Source organism: Gopherus evgoodei, chromosome 4, assembly GCF_007399415.2.
Source record: "Gopherus evgoodei ecotype Sinaloan lineage chromosome 4, rGopEvg1_v1.p, whole genome shotgun sequence".
Lineage (NCBI taxonomy): Eukaryota > Metazoa > Chordata > Testudines > Testudinidae > Gopherus > Gopherus evgoodei.
In genome coordinates, this window is record NC_044325.1 from 141,967,507 (window position 1) to 141,982,880 (window position 15,374).

General features: G+C 46.1%; 1 protein-coding gene across 24 annotated transcripts in view; it reads left to right on the plus strand.

The window, feature by feature from the left end:
- Positions 1 to 15,374, plus strand: part of NFASC (neurofascin) — a 184,518-nt gene that overhangs the window by 72,020 nt on the left and 97,124 nt on the right. For all 24 annotated transcript variants that reach the window (XR_004000247.1, XM_030561529.1, XM_030561531.1 and 21 more), the window contains one exon: positions 9,023 to 9,207. Coding sequence is in view for 23 of the 24 variants with exons in the window: in XM_030561529.1 (XP_030417389.1) it covers positions 9,114 to 9,207 (94 nt within the window). In the remaining variant the exon portion in view is untranslated. The remainder of the gene's footprint in view (positions 1 to 9,022; positions 9,208 to 15,374) is intronic.

Genomic DNA, 15,374 nt, shown 5'->3' on the forward strand with positions numbered 1-15,374 from the left:
TCTGTAGTGGAATCTGTGACTCTGAGATTGGGAGACAGAGGAAAAGGAGCTTAATGTCTGATATTATTCACACTGAAGTCAATGATAAATTTCCCTTTGACTGCAATGAGGGAAAGATCAGGCATTTTTAGCATGCTCATAGGAATTACATTGTAACCCTTCCCCCCAACTGTACATTATACTGAAAAGTCATGGGGGAGGGTTGCTATTGTTTTGAATGCACTTGGATGGTAAAGGCTTCTTTTCATTTGGAAAGAGTTCTGGTAAGGACTGTGGCAGATTGTGGTATTCTGGGCTATATTCTCCAATCTGGACTGAACAGTTTGTGACAGTCAATGCTGCAGTGTGTCCCACTTTCTCGGGAGGAAAACATAGCACCTATCATGCACTTGTTTTGAGCTCTGGAAGACTATTTGGGGAAATGTTTTAAAAAAAAAAAAAGTTCCATCTCGTCATTTTCCAGTTGAAAAGTGGTGTAATGATACAGATGATGCTGGAGTCAGGGCTATGCTTCAGAAGGTTAAATTCCTGTTTAATGGAATCAAAATCTTGCAAGAGCAGGTGATGTCATCAGATTTCTGCTGTCTTAAGCCAAGATCTCACAAACAGCAGATGGGATGTTTGGCCCAGTCTAATCTGGAATTAGAGATACAGTGTCTGGCTTCCAAGATTTGGCCTAGGGGCTTAAAACTTGAGAGGGTGTAAGGCCACCCTACAGTGGAAATGACAGGAATTCCCATTCCAGGCATGCCTACTGCAATGGGGGACAATTGCTGAATTTTATGGGTCCTGGTTTTGCAGATGTAGCTTGGATGGTGTCATGCCCAGGATACCAGCCAACATGGCCAGCCCTGGGAAAGAAAGACTAATAGATTTAAGGTTTGTGGACTTGCCCAGCTTTTTTGATGGGAGCCAAACCCTTTTAGTTTCACAGTGCAGTACTGCTTCATAGTGATGTATCATGCAATGTTGTGACCTAAAAGTTTAGTGTCATGACATGGCATTAAACTGTGATATGATGGGTTTATATTTTTGGTCCAGTAACGGTTAAAAACCTCTAGGATGGAACTGAATGCAAGGAAGAGGAAGAGCTCATACTCCCTTGCCTTAAGAGTAGTGATTTACATGCCAGAGCCCGATTCTCAATTCATTTCCAGCATAGCAATGTAATCGGGATGTTTCATAAGTCTCTCTTGTTTAAAATTTCAACCCATAGATTCCTTGAGTCACTCGTTGAGGTGTATTCGAAACATTGGAGAGTCACATGGCCAGTAGCATCACCATGCGTGCGGGTGCGTGGTTGTGTGCGTGTGTACGCCTGAATGCAACCCCATTCCTTTGCATTAGTGACATTCTCTCCACGCTTTCTGTCCCAGTGAGAAGAGAGGTTGTGACAATGTGGGCTGTGTTCTGCTCTGATATATAGCCGTGGGCATGCAGCGGCACTGTGTGTCCTGAACAACCCACCCACGCGCACAAGCACGGCAGCAGAGGTTTAGAGATGCACGGTGAGTCATGCCCACGTACCTTGGCTAACAATGGGGCTCTCAGGGACTGTGGCTTTAATGCAGGTTTTGTGAATGTGAGGATAATTTTGATGGTGTTTGCTTGTTTGCTGAGTGTTCCTGGAAGCATTGGATGAATAGCTCTGGCAATGCTGTGCCGCCTCATTTCACGCAGTTCACCGGCATGCTGCTCGATCCAGGCATGCAGTAACTTTTGTTGTACTTCAGTGCTCTGACAACACACTGTCATCCTTACTCCGAACACACCCCCGGCTTCCCTTGCCCCTCCCCCATCGACATAATTCTACTCATGCATCTCAGTCCAGAACTCACATAATTTGCTGGCTTCAGTGTACCATGGAAGTCCTGCACTGGTGCCATTTCTGACCCTGTCCCACAATGGCTCTTTATTTCTAGCTAGTGCTAATCAGAAAATCCTGAGAATGAGTTGAAACTGATCAAAACTAAACAACAAAACAAAATAAACTAATGATCATTAATCTAATTGGTGGAGTTGGGACGCAGAGGGGACTTACTGGTGTAGGCAGAGCGGCAGTCAGAGAACAGGGCTGCAATGCTCATAATGGCAGCGAAGAATCCTGTGGCACCTTATAGACTAACATGTTTTGGAGCATGAGCTTTCGTGGGTGAATACCCACTTCGTCAGATGCTCATAATGGAATCAGAACACTGGCCAGAGGGATGCAAAATTGCCAGCCCCAAATGTTCCAAAACCATAAATCCAGCTCCCCAAAATCACGAGCCTGGTTTAAAAATCATGAGATCTAAATAATAACTTGAGGGTTGTCATAAACAGATAAGTAAGAGTTAATAGAACAGAAGTATTTCATCTCTCTTTTGCCTGTAAAGGGTTAACAAGATCAGTGAGCCAGGCTGTCACCTGACCAGAGGACCAGTCAGAGGACAGGATTCTTTCAAATCTTGAGGGAGGGAAGTTTGTGTGTGTGCTGTTAGTTTTTGGTGGTGGTTCACTCTGGGGGCTCAGAGGGACCAGAAGTGCAACCAGGTTTCTCTCCAATCTCTCCGATACAGGCTCTTATAAGTTCAGAATAGTGAGTACTAGGTAGATAAAGTGAGTTAGGCTTATGTTTGTTTTCTTTATTTGCAAATGTATATTTGGCTGGAAGGAGTTCAAATTTGTATTTTGCTAAAAGGATTTTAATTTGTATTTGTATACTTAGGCTGGGAGGGTATTCCCAGTGTCTATAGCTGAAAGACCCTGTAACATATTCCATCTTAAATTTACAAAGATGATTTTTACTGTTTTCCCTCTTTAATTAAAAGCTTTTCTTGTTTAAGAACCTGATAGTTTTTTTATTCTGCTGAGATCCCAGGGGACTGGGTCTGGATCCACCAGGGCATTGGCGGGGAGAAAGGAGGGAAGGGGAGAGAGAGATTAATTTTCTCTCTGTGTTAGGATTACTTTCTCTCTCAGGGAGTCTGGGAGGGGGAGAGAGAAGGAGGGGGGAAGGTAGATTTTCCTCTCTGTTTTAAGATTCAAGGAGTTTGAATTACAGTGATCTTCCAGGGTAACCCAGGGAAGGGAAGCCTGGGAGAGGCAATGGTGAGGGAAAGGGTTTACTTTTCCTTGTGTTAAGATCCAGAGGGACTGGATCTTGGGGGTCCCCGGGTAAGGTTTTGCGGGGACCAGAGTGTACCAGGCACTGGAATTCCTGGTTGGTGGCAGCGCTACAGGTTCTAAGCTGGTGATTGAGCTTAGAGGAATTCATGCTGGTACCCCATCTTTTCGACGCTAAGGTTCAGAGTGGGGAATTATACCATGACAAGGGTGGTTTTGCCTTCTGATTTCTGAGTCTGTAGCATTCATATTTCTCAAGCTTTGCTTTGCAAGCCCAAAGACTAGCAATTCTTTTTACTTTTTAAATGTAAGCAGAGATTCTCATCACAGGATTCCCAGAGCTGAAGCTTTAAGAAAACCACCAGATACGGGGAGACTTGTGAAAAAAATCGAGCACACTAGCAATAGTGGAGATGGGGGAAGGTGAAAGAGAGGAATACGGGATCTGTTCTTGCCTTTATAAGTGTCAGATACCCAGAAACTATGTGCTGAAAATTTAGGCGATAACCCTGCAACTGGATCTGCCTATGCGGCCTCCTGCATCTATGCAGAGGCCCACCGAAGTCAGTTGGGCTCTGCGTAGTTGCAGGTTATAAACCCAAGGAGAGCAGTTTGCAGGATTGGGACATTAAAATCTTCAATGCATCTGCTGCAAGAACAACCTAACAAATCCATAAGAAGTGCCTTACTGAAAATGCCAAGCTCTTACTTGGTGCTTTCAATCAGTAAATCTCGCTCAAAGCACTTTATAAGGGAGGTCGGTATCGTTATCCCCATTTTGTGGATGTGGAGATGGAGGCACAGGGAGGGGGAAGTGATTTAATGAAGGTGCCCCAGCAAGCCAGTAGCAGGACAGGAAATAGAATCCAGTGTTCCTGAGTCCTAGTTCAGGGTTGTTGCCATTATACCACACTTTCTTAAATTTACCAGAGGTGTGAGTATATGCAACATTTAATGGGCCATACATAGCTGATATATCACCATTGACAGCAATGGAGTTACACCAGGAATGGGTTGGGACCAGTATGCTTGTCATACTTGGAAAATAAAGCATTTTTCTTGAGGCTGGGATTTTCAGAGGCACTTAAGAGATTTAAGTGCCCAACTGCCATTGCATCCCAGTGACTATTCGTCTCCTTGCTCCCTTAAGAGTGTTTGAAATCTCAAGTGTTTAATCTTCCAAGAGATGGTGATATTGATCCACTTGGCCTTTCACCCTGTCATTCTGCTTAATAAACAACTTGGTTTGGTAGATACTTACATGATAATGGGGGCCAATCCCTGCTTAATTTGTGCCAGGGCTGAGCACTGGCACCTCTAGGCTTGGCAGTTCATAGCCCTGGACCTCTGCTTGCCACATCACTTATGAAAGTAAAAGGAAAAAAAAATTGCTTGAGCCCTGGCACTTCTTTCACTACGAATGAAGCCTTTGGACCACTACGCTACCTTTTATTTGCTCCGAGGGTGAAATTCAATCCTGTGCAGGTGGCACCGGACCTGCACATTGCTAATCCTGCCAGGGCTTTTTTAAAATTGGGCTTTTCCTGGTTTTTAGTTCTTTGGTGACTAAAGATATCTTACAGTGAGTGCTGGGATGCTGGTGGAGATTCCCGTTTCGTTTAAAAAAAAAAAACAAAAAAAAAACCTATCTGGCATGTGGAGGCTGATTTTTTTCTCTGGTTTTGCTGGAGACCGTTTGGTAGGACTCAGATGTTTGTTCGTTGTGAGCTTTGTAGTAGTTACTACTAACAAAGTTTGGGAGACATGTGCAACCTCCATGCTTAAAGGTTTAAGATTATCTTTATTAGAGATTAGGAGGAGACCTGATGTGGGAGGGAAGGTCATCCCATCACTGCCTCATATGCAAGGTTTCATACACCTCTTAAGTGGCTGCTGCTGGCCATGTCTTGAGAGAAGATACTGTCCTTGATGGACAATGGGTTTTGTATGGTCTGGCAGTTATGTTCTTATCACCTTTACTGAAGCCAGAAAGGTGGTGAGATCTCTGCACAAGGGGTGAATTTCATAGGTGACTATGGCACAGTACTATGAATGCCCTACATTTGAAAGCTTTCCTCTGAGAAAATGATGGTAGCTACCTGGAGCCAGATAGTCCTGTGCTATGTTGGAAGGAGGAGTGCTTTCAATGGGAGTGGCTAGTACACTGGTATCTGGCAATACCAAGGCTGATGTAACACGGCAGATTTCAGTGATGTGAGGAGAATGGAAAGATCTTGCATGGCTGCGCCTGTTGTTTACTACTGTATTTTTCAGTGGTGTTTTCCCACATGTACTGCCCTGTACAAGCAGTTAGCATATCAACTTAATCATAGCTCATGAATATTCTTCTGATTAGTGGCTGCTTTTTCCTGTGGGCGGCTAGTTGTGGTATCTAGAACTACAGAAATTTGAGGTCATCCTCACCATTGCCTGTGGCTGGATTGTTCCTTGTGTTGCATTCTCCAGGATAGTGCAGTTGAGCTTTAATTCACCCAAGGATGAAGCCTCCCCCGCTTCTCTGGGGAGACTAGTCTGTGGATTAAACCCAGGCATTGCTCTCCCCACCTTTTTTTCCACTGATGTACTTTGCTTTTTACAACATTCAGGGACAGTTGAAGTCTTAGCACCATCCAGAACTGCAGCATCTTATTTATCTTTCATGAATCTGGGCTTTCCTTGTCTGCCAAATGACCTGCCCTTGCACCACTCTCTCATCTGGTAACGTGCCGGGGGAGGAATCTTGTGCAAAGAGAGAGGAAATATCACATTGAAATAAGTCTGGAGATATTCTGCTATTTGCTGCCCTGTCTTAATGTTGGGTAATAGCTAAGAGAGAGCTGTCTGCACGTCTGCCACTGATGCCGAATATTTATAACGCTATTAAAGACACCGTCATTACTCAGGCATGATGCAATCTCTGATGAATTATGAAAGCCCAGTTAAAGGGATAATTTATCCCCCTTTGCTTTGTCTTTTAATCCATGTTACTGATTTTTTAAAAGGCAACAGAAGACCAAACGCTGGTGGGGTTGAAATGTTTCACATCATGAAAACGCCAGAGGCTGCTGGATTTGTTGATGTGACAGCGTATGGTTGCATTTCATAAATGTACCCTGTGTGCCTCAAAAGACTCGCTTACATATGGGAAGATGAAGCAGAACTAAATAGCTAGTATGCTGATCTCTCACATGCAGAGCTGAAATCTGCCACTGTTTATATCAGGGCAACCCAAATGACTTCAGTATGGTTCTTAGATGTGACTGGAGGGAGAGGAGGAAATGAGTCTACCCATGCAGAGGTTAACGCCAGGCCTAAGCACTGCTTACGCCCTTCAAACAGGACTGGTGCATAGGCCCCGTTTTGAAGTCTGATCTAGCTCCTATTGAAGTTAAGGGAGATTTTTCCATCACCTTTAATGGGAGTAATGATATTTGTCAACCCCAGGTGGGCCAGTTCTTTCTTCTACTCTATCTGTACAACTCACATTGGAGTTACTGAAAGCTCTGCTTGCCTATCAGAGGGCAGAACTGGGCCTATTGACTTTAGTAATAGGGCTGTTAAGGATGATAGGATTTATCTCATGAGTAAAACTCCTGTATGTGTCATAAGCATCATAAGAAGAGGCCGGGCCATGTGGTGCAGTGCTTAGAACAAAGGAGTAGGAGCCAGAAGGCTCCCGGCTAAGACACTGACCTCAGCCAAGTCTTTTGACCTTCAGTACCTCAGCCAGTCCAGCTGGAAAATTGAGTGAAAAGCAGAAAGCTTCCTGACACAGAGATGCTGCAGCTGAGCTCAGCTTTCCTTGATCTATAAATGACCAAAAATATTCCAGTTGTCTTGTAACATACTATATGATATTAACACAGCATAATGGTAGAAGAATAATTGTTACTGTCACTCAACTCTGCTGAAGTACATTGCTTGGGATTTCATTAGAGCTTGGAACTGTTCCCAGCATAGTTTTCTTCAGTGAAATGTAGCACTCCTTGATATTCACAAATAAACATTTATATTTATTTATTTAATGTGGTTGGTTGAGGGGATTGTTTTGGGGTTTTTGGAGGCATCTTCTGTATTTTTATAGTTTTTTTTTAACTCCTATTGGTTTTTCTTCACAAAATTGTTGGTTTCACTCTTCTTTATTCATTAGTTCTGAGTAACTTACAGTTAGTCACCAGGCACAGCATGATGTTCCTGTTTCCATCCTGAAATGAATATCTGATTTCTCTGTGTTATTCCTGATCAGAGTTGAGTTAGGATGAATGTTTGTAAATAAAATGACCAGTGGGATTGTGAACATCATAAACCTGAGTTTGGTATCTAATTTGTCAGGGTTTCTGAAAATTGTTTGCCACTATTCAACTATCTCTAGCCTTCTCAGCGGAGTAACTGAGTACAAACAAAATGTTTTCCTTGAAGTGTTTGGAATTCTCTTACTTTGGATGTTGAGCATTGCCTGGGTTTTGAATTCTAAGTACAGTGGACGTAGGCTGCAGTAATAGCTTGCATGATCCTCTGTCTGATACTCAGGGCCACATTTTCAAGAGTTGAGTACTCACCATTTAGCCATAAGGGTCACAACAGGAGCTGCTGACTGCTGAGCTTTTTGGCACAGATTAGAATTTGTGAGTGCTGAGCACTTGGAAATCTGCCCCTCGTATTTCTGAGTGACTCTATTAAGGTGCTCTCAGGCCCCGATCCTGCAGTTGTATCCATGCATAAGGCATCAGGGCTAGTCAGCGTAGATCCGATTGCAGGAGCACAGTCTGCTTTTGGTTCAGTGTGTATCTTTGGGAAATATTCCTTGGTTGTATACAGAGAGGCTGCTTTAGTTAAGCTGCTCCAGATTTCCCTAGTGTAATGGAGAGCAGAATTTGATCATTGATGCATTTTTTTAAAAAGGTGCTCCAGGTTTTAAATCTGTGTATTTTATTATCTCTGATTATGGCAGTTCGTACTGCAAATTAGGCGACTCCTGTTAAAGGGGGATTCTGCCGCAAGATTGGAGGTGCGGATTCTTTGATTATCAAATTATTTCAGAGGAGCAGCATGATCTGATGGAGCCCAGGCCAGGAAGCCAGGAGTTCTAGTCCCTGCTCTGACACTGACTCATGATGTGACTTTGGACCGGAGTCTTGTCTTCCTCCTGTGTCGTCTTTCCCCCATCTGTAAAGTGAGGAAGATGTGACTCACCTATCTCGCGGAGCTGTGTTGTGAAGATTAAGTAGTGACTGTTGATATAAAGCATATTGAATGGGTTAAATTCTAAATTTTAAGTTCATATACATCTTTCCGAGTATTCTGATTATATGTCATCAAAATGACTGGAAGTCAGTGAAGATACAAGAGGACTCTGTAGGGCTAACATCTCTGGAGCACTCAAATATTAAGACTGTACGCTCTTTAGGGCAAAACTCTCTCTTATTATGCATATGTACAATGCCTAATGTGATGGGACTTAGATCTTTGATTGGAGCCTCTAGGACAGCGGTAGGCAACCTATGGCATGGGTGCTGAAGGCGGCATGCAAGCTGATTTTCAGTGGCACTCACAGTGTCTGGGTCCTGGCCACTGGTCTGGGGGGCTCTGCATTTTAATTTAATTTTAAATGAAGCTTCTTAAACATTTTACTTTCCATACAACAAGAGTTTAGTTATATATTACAGACTTATAGAAAGAGACCTTCTAAAAATGTTAAAATGTATTACCGGCACGCGAAACCTTGAATCAGAGTGAATAGATGAAGACTCGGCACACCACTTCTGAAAGGTTGCCAATCCCTGCTCTAGGACCTATCCCAATACTAACAATTACAGATGAAAAGTGCTTCTCTCCTCGGCTCAAAAATTAAGAAAATGAGGAGTACAGAGCGCTCTATAACCTGCTCATTAATTTGTGGCTTGTGTTTATTTTGCAGTTAAGAATCTGAGCAGTACAGCTACTGTGGCAAGAGGCCAACCTGCCCTATTGAAGGAAAGTGGAAGCATAATACTACCCAGACATTCAAAATGGTAATGCAACAGTACCTCCTAACGTACACAGGAGTAGTGTTTGCTCTGTACCTTCATCATATCATCAGAGCCATCGAAGTTCCCCTGGATCGTAAGTTTCTAGATTTATTTTCGGCGTTCTCTAAAAATCTCCATTGGAGCCCTGCGGTGTAATGGTTGGAGCCAAGGACTCGGGAGCCAGAGAGACCCTGGGTTTTCCAATCTGGGCTGAGCCATTCACTCACTGTGTGACCTTGGGCAAGGCTCTTGAGCTCTTTGTGCTTTAGGCAACTTCATTGGTTAAAGATTGGAAAGTGCAGTGAATGCTGCATCTAAGCGAAGCTGTTCCTGGTAAAGAAATAATGTCATGATAAATATTAGCGCAGGATTCCTGGCATTTTCCTGGAACATGTCACATGAGAACACTGATCATTTTTGCAGGCTACCAGACTGGAGAGTAGTGGCAAAGAGGGAAGAAGGGACCCCCCCCCCCCAGTGTCAACACCTGAAGTCCCATTCCAGTGCCAACATGAACCTCCTGTTTGGTTGGTTGCTTAGGTAAACTGGTCTGATTTTGAAGCTATTGGAGCCCTTGTTTAGGGGAGGATCTGATGCCACCAGGGGCTCCAGTCCTGCAATAAATGCACAGGGGAAGACCCTTGTGCCCACCTGCAAGTGTTGCTTTATATAATTCCCACAGGGATGATGCCTTGGGTGAGGAGTTGAACAGGGCCCATAGACATTGTCCATAGGTGAGAAGGAGGGGATAACCCTCTCCCTCTGAGTAGGTGAAGGTGCAGGTGTCTGCAGAGATGTGCATGGTAAGTAACTCACTGTTCTCCCTAGTGTGATATAAGAGGGATGAGAAGTGGGGCTCATTTTGACAGTCAGGGCTGGCTCCAAGGTTTTGCTGCCCCAAGCAAAAAGAAAAATTCCCGCCTCCTCCTGGCCCTGCCCCAATTCCACCCCATTCCAACCCGTTCCCCTAACCCCTGGCCACACCTCCTCCCCTGGGCACGCTGCATTTCCCTTCCTACCCCTCCCTCCCAAGCTTGTCTCTGCTGCCCCCCCCGGGTTACTTCCTGCGGCCCTCCTCACGCCCCCCACCGCTGCAACTCTCCTCCGCTCTGCTTCTCCCCACTCCCTCCCAGGCTTGTCACGTGAATCAGCTGTTTTGCGGCAAGCCTGGGAGGGAGGGGGGAGAAGCGGAGTGGCAGCGTGCTCGGGGGAGCAGGCGGCAGTGGAGCGGAGGTGAGCTGGGGGGAGCAGTTCCTCTGCTCCCCTTCCCCCCAGGTTACTTCCTGAGGCCCTCTCCGTGCCCCCCTACCAATGCAGCTCACCTCCGCTCAGGGCCGGCTCCTGGCTTTTTGCGCCCCAAGCAAAAAAGAACAAGAAAAAAAAAAGGGAGCCGGAGTGCCACCCCTTGGAAAGTGCCACCCCAAGCACATGCTTGGAGCGCTGGTGCCTAGAGCCGGCCCTGTTGACAGTTAGGGAAGAAGCATGCTGGAGCTGAGAGGAGAACCAGGGGAGAAGAGGGTTTCCTCTTCTTTGTTTCCACTTAATCGAAGACCCTTATGTTGTACTTGGACTGAGGAAAATCCTGTCATATTTGTTTGGCTCTGATAGGTGTTTAAACTCCACCAAGGTACACAGAATCCTCTCCTGCCTTTAAGTGCTGTGCTGCTGTGTAATTACCCTTCATTGCCAGCAGAAACATGGATTCACCCTAATGGGCTTTACTTGAAGATGAGGGAACTTCCATCCTACAGGTTGCTGCTGTGTTAAGGAAGCCAGTAGCTGACATGCCACTGATAATTAAGAGATTCTGAAGATGTATGATATGGGCAATTACTATGGAGACTATGCATTGGATGCTCCTTCATGGAGGAGAGAATCTCATTAGCAGTCCTTTCAGGCAGATGCTGTCATCAAAATGTAGATAGGTCTGGTCCCACCGGGAGGAAGAAACCGGGTTATATCGGGAAGGTTACATGTACAACTCTGCAATTTTTATCTCCCTCCATCAGGCCATTTTGGGTTAATTATTAGGCAGGTTTTATATTTTATTCAGGAGGATAAACATGGGTGGGGGAATGCAGGATAGAGAAATTTCTGCTGAATGATTTTGTTAAACCACCTTAACACCAGTGCTTAGAGAATGTCTGACCTTGTGTTGTCATATTCTAGACAGCGTCGACTAAGTGGTTAGAGCAAAGCAAAGGGATTGTTGGCTCAGATTCTATTCCAGATTCGGCCGCTTGGGTCACTTACTTAACCTCTCTGTATCTCTGTTTTCCCCCTCTGTAAAAGCAGGTGTTAATAACCACCCCACCCCCTCACAGAATTCATTGCAACTCTGAAGCACACGGAAATCCTTTTATGAAAGGTGTTAGAGAACGGTACGGTATTACCAAGGCCTAACTTCAGGCTAAGGGAGCATGACACTTCCTGGTATGGTTTTACCCTTTACAGTATAATGTTGTTCTGTCTTAGACACTCTAGTCATACAAATTGACCTCAAATGCATTCCTGGCTTAAATGACCTAGGAGGGGCGGGGGGATGAAAAGTTATGGGCAAGAGAGGTTCTTTTATGCAAAGTTTGGAAATAGGTGGAAAGATGTAGGTTGGCTCCAGGAGGCAGGAGCTGCAATGGATGAGGCTCTCATGTCAACCGGGTGGGTGAGTGAATGCAGGGCCCCCATTCAGCAAAATGCTTAAGCACATGTCTGCCTTGAAGCATGGGAACAGTCTTGACTTCTGTGGGACTGTTTACATGCTTTAAGTTAGTCACATGCTTAAGTCTGTTGCTGAAACAGAGCCTAGATGTGGAGAGAGACTGGACATGAGAAGAAAGAGAGAAAAGGTATATGAGGAAGGCTTGGAGTGAATTTATAGATAAGGCAATTTGTAATGGGATCTTTAAATGGACAAAAATCAGTGATGGATGGCAGGGATCTTTCTGGTTTCAGAATGAGAGATGTGGGCCTGAGGTCCCAAGGATGGACCACAGCTGAGCTTTCACGCAGGTCACAGATAGGTCGATGCAAGCTGGTCAGTGGTGAAATAGGCTGTTTGATCTAAATGTATCAGTTTTGACAACAGTTTTCGTCGGGAAGGTTTGAGAGCGAAAGAGAGTCGGACAGGCACACTCTTCTCTCGTCTTCTGGAGCCTGGTGGATAGGGTCCTAGCCCGGGACCAGGGTCCAGTGCTCAAGTCCCTGCTCCGCCTAATTCAGAGTGATCCGTGTTGAAAAATTCTGTGTAGCTGGAGGAGTTGGTGGTGTAACATGCACGCTGCACTTTGTTGTCCCCCACAATGAGAATGTATTTTGCGCACACAGTTTGATTGTGTCACTTACGAGGCCCTGCTTTGTTAAGAACTTAGAGCCCTTTCAGAAATGTAAGCTCCCTGAAACGGAAGGAGAAGCAGCATGGCCATACAAAACCTAATTGATTTTAAAAGAGTTTCCTGCTGCAGTTTCTTGTGCCTTGGAAGGAGTCATTTTTGCCTAGTCAAGTGTAATGAGACCTCAGAAAAGTAGAGAGAAATGCTTATAACTTGTGCCGTGGAATATTCTTTCTGTTTCTAGACGACCTCCCATCTAAGGAACTAAAAGCGCCTATCGCTTGTTCCTCACACCACCACCTGGGAGGTAGGAGAGCATTGACATCTCTTGGTGAGAAGCGCGGAAACAGAGGTCATTTTAAATACCTTGGTTTACTTTTATGATTTTTTACTTTGCTATGTTAAGTGCCTATGTACAAAGGTGACTGGCACCCTATAAACACCTAAGATTGATACTAAAATGAGTTGCCATTTGCTGATAGGGAACAGGATCCATTTACACGAGCAAAACTATGCCTAGGAATGGTGTCATAAGCCAGTTTGTTCTTGCCTGTGTAGCCATGACCAAACTGTGCTTACTGCCCTGATTGTTAATATACTCTGGTCCTAGCTATACTGGCAGGGCCAAACTCTATCATCTATCATAAATATCCTTGAGCAATAAATTCTAACACCAGGCCTTTCTCCAACTCCACTGATACGACAGTTTTGCTAGTGTAGATGGTGCCTTGCCCATGGTGCCTGTGGCAGAGCGAGGAAAAGAGCCAAGGCGTGCCTTAACCACAAAGCTGCCCCTGCTCTTGGGGGACAGCATTTCCCTTTCTGACCCTGTCCAGGCTTCGTTTGAAACCAGCAACCATATTTTACTACCGTAACCACCATTCAGACAGGATCCTTGTGTGACTGCATGTAGCCAGATGAGAAAACAAAGGGGAAGCCAGGCTCTGAGGCAGGGTGTGCCTGTCTTTGCCTCTTTTAAGGAGATTCAAATGAACTCCGTGCAATGCCGCGAACTTGAAAGCGTTGTCGCTCATCACGGTGAATTGCGGTGGGATGAAATCCAAAAGTGGGGTGTCCCAAATCAATGCAGGAGTTAAGTCTTGCCAACATCTGTCCCACCCAGCTGAGCCCATTTCAAATAGTTTCAATTAACTCTTTGAAGGCATCAAGCGTGAACTCCATTATCCTTCTGACAAAGCCTTTAGAGCTGCTGAGGAGTTGGTGTTTTAATTTCACTTTTAACCCGGTCAGTGATCAGGTCTCGCTAGCCCTTTTGTGGCTTCCCTTTGTTGAAGTCCAAGACTCAACTAATGAATTCATCACTCCCATCTTGAATGTGAAAGGTTACAGGTTTTACTAAGTTGAGCAGGTGGTGCATAAATGGCTACAGCTGCTGGCTTGTGCTGGGCCCTGAGAAGTGTTCAAATCATGAGCTGTCTGAGCAGATGAGCTTTATTCACGGTGTATTACTGCACAGGACTTCCCCCCTTCATGGGGATAAGCTCATTCTACAGGTGCATGGATGTGCATTGTAGGAAATCTCCATAGATGGGGAACGCTGCCTCTTTAACTGGGCAGCTCCCTCTCAGAGAGGTTGCAAACACAGCTGCTAGTGGGTTGAGTATCCAGCTTGAGCATCCATTGCAGTCAAGTTTAAGAAGGTGCAAAGGGAGTTATGGAGAAGTAAAGTATTTCACTCTTCAGCCTTTATAGCAGTAGGGAGGCAGAGCTTGCTAGTGGTTAGATCAGCAGGCTGGGAGTCAGGCAAGGATGCAAGTAACTCCGAAGACTTACCGGTACAGGGCTGGGGTCGGCTCAGGCTCCAGCCTGCGGAAGGGGTGGGGTTGGAGGAGTCAGCGTCCCTCAGCCAGCCCTTCCAGGCCACCTGGCTCGTGCTGCCCTGGGCTCCATGGTGATTTAAAAGGGCCTGGGGCTGCAATGGCGGCTGGAGCCCCAGGCCCTTTTAAAGAGCCAGCCCCGGGGCAGCTGCTCCCTTTGCCCACCCCATCCCTGTTGGCAGCCTGGTGGGAGTGTCACGGACTCATAAATCATGCCCACTCTTGGCCCCGTGTGGTCCGTTGGGGGTTCCCCTTTCAGTGCAACAGCCCTTCTCAGGGGTCCACTCTCTCTCAGGGTCAGGCCCCTCCACCTCCTGGAGCCGCACCTCTCTGAGCCTTAGCACGTCTGTCTCTCACCGTGGGCCCTTCAGGGAGTCCACGTGCTCTGGACCCCCCGGGCCTCCTCACCCCCGAAGGAGTTGATGCAACCCTGTTCTCTAGACCAGAGCTACTCTCAGCCAGCATAAAACAGGAGGGTTTATTGAGAGTTGAACATATTACAAGAAACTCTCAAGGCCTCAAGCATGGCCTCCCTCAGCCCAGCATATCCCAGTCTCCCTGCATCCAGGTGGGCTCTGCTTGCTTCCCCTCTCCAGCCCCGAACCCCCCTGCTTCCCAGCTGGGCCTCTGATATCCCTGGCCCCAAGCCTTGCCTCTGTCCACTGTCTTTTCTCCAGGTAAACAGGGTTGTAAACAGGAAGGCCTGGGTCTCCTCTCCTCTCAGCTCTCCTCTGGCTGGAACCGGCTGGTCCAGTCACCGGGGTCCTCTCTTCACGGCTCATTATCCTCCCTCTGGCCAGAACCAGCTGCAACTCCTGAGCTGCGTCCGGTCACCAGTCGCTGGGGTCTCCATCCTCCAGGCCATCGGCCAGGGTCCTGACTTCCCTCTCTGGTCCTCTGTAACAACAAACTCCCTCTCCCCTCACCTTGTTAAACCAGTAACACCCAGGGATGCTGAGTCCCACCCCCTGTGCATGCAAACCACTGGAAAACACAGAAAACCCCAAGAAAATCCCCCACTTCGTCACAGGGAGGCAAAAGGGGCAGCGATGTTAAAGCGCTGCCGCAGCAGCACTTGAAGCAAGGTTCTTTGC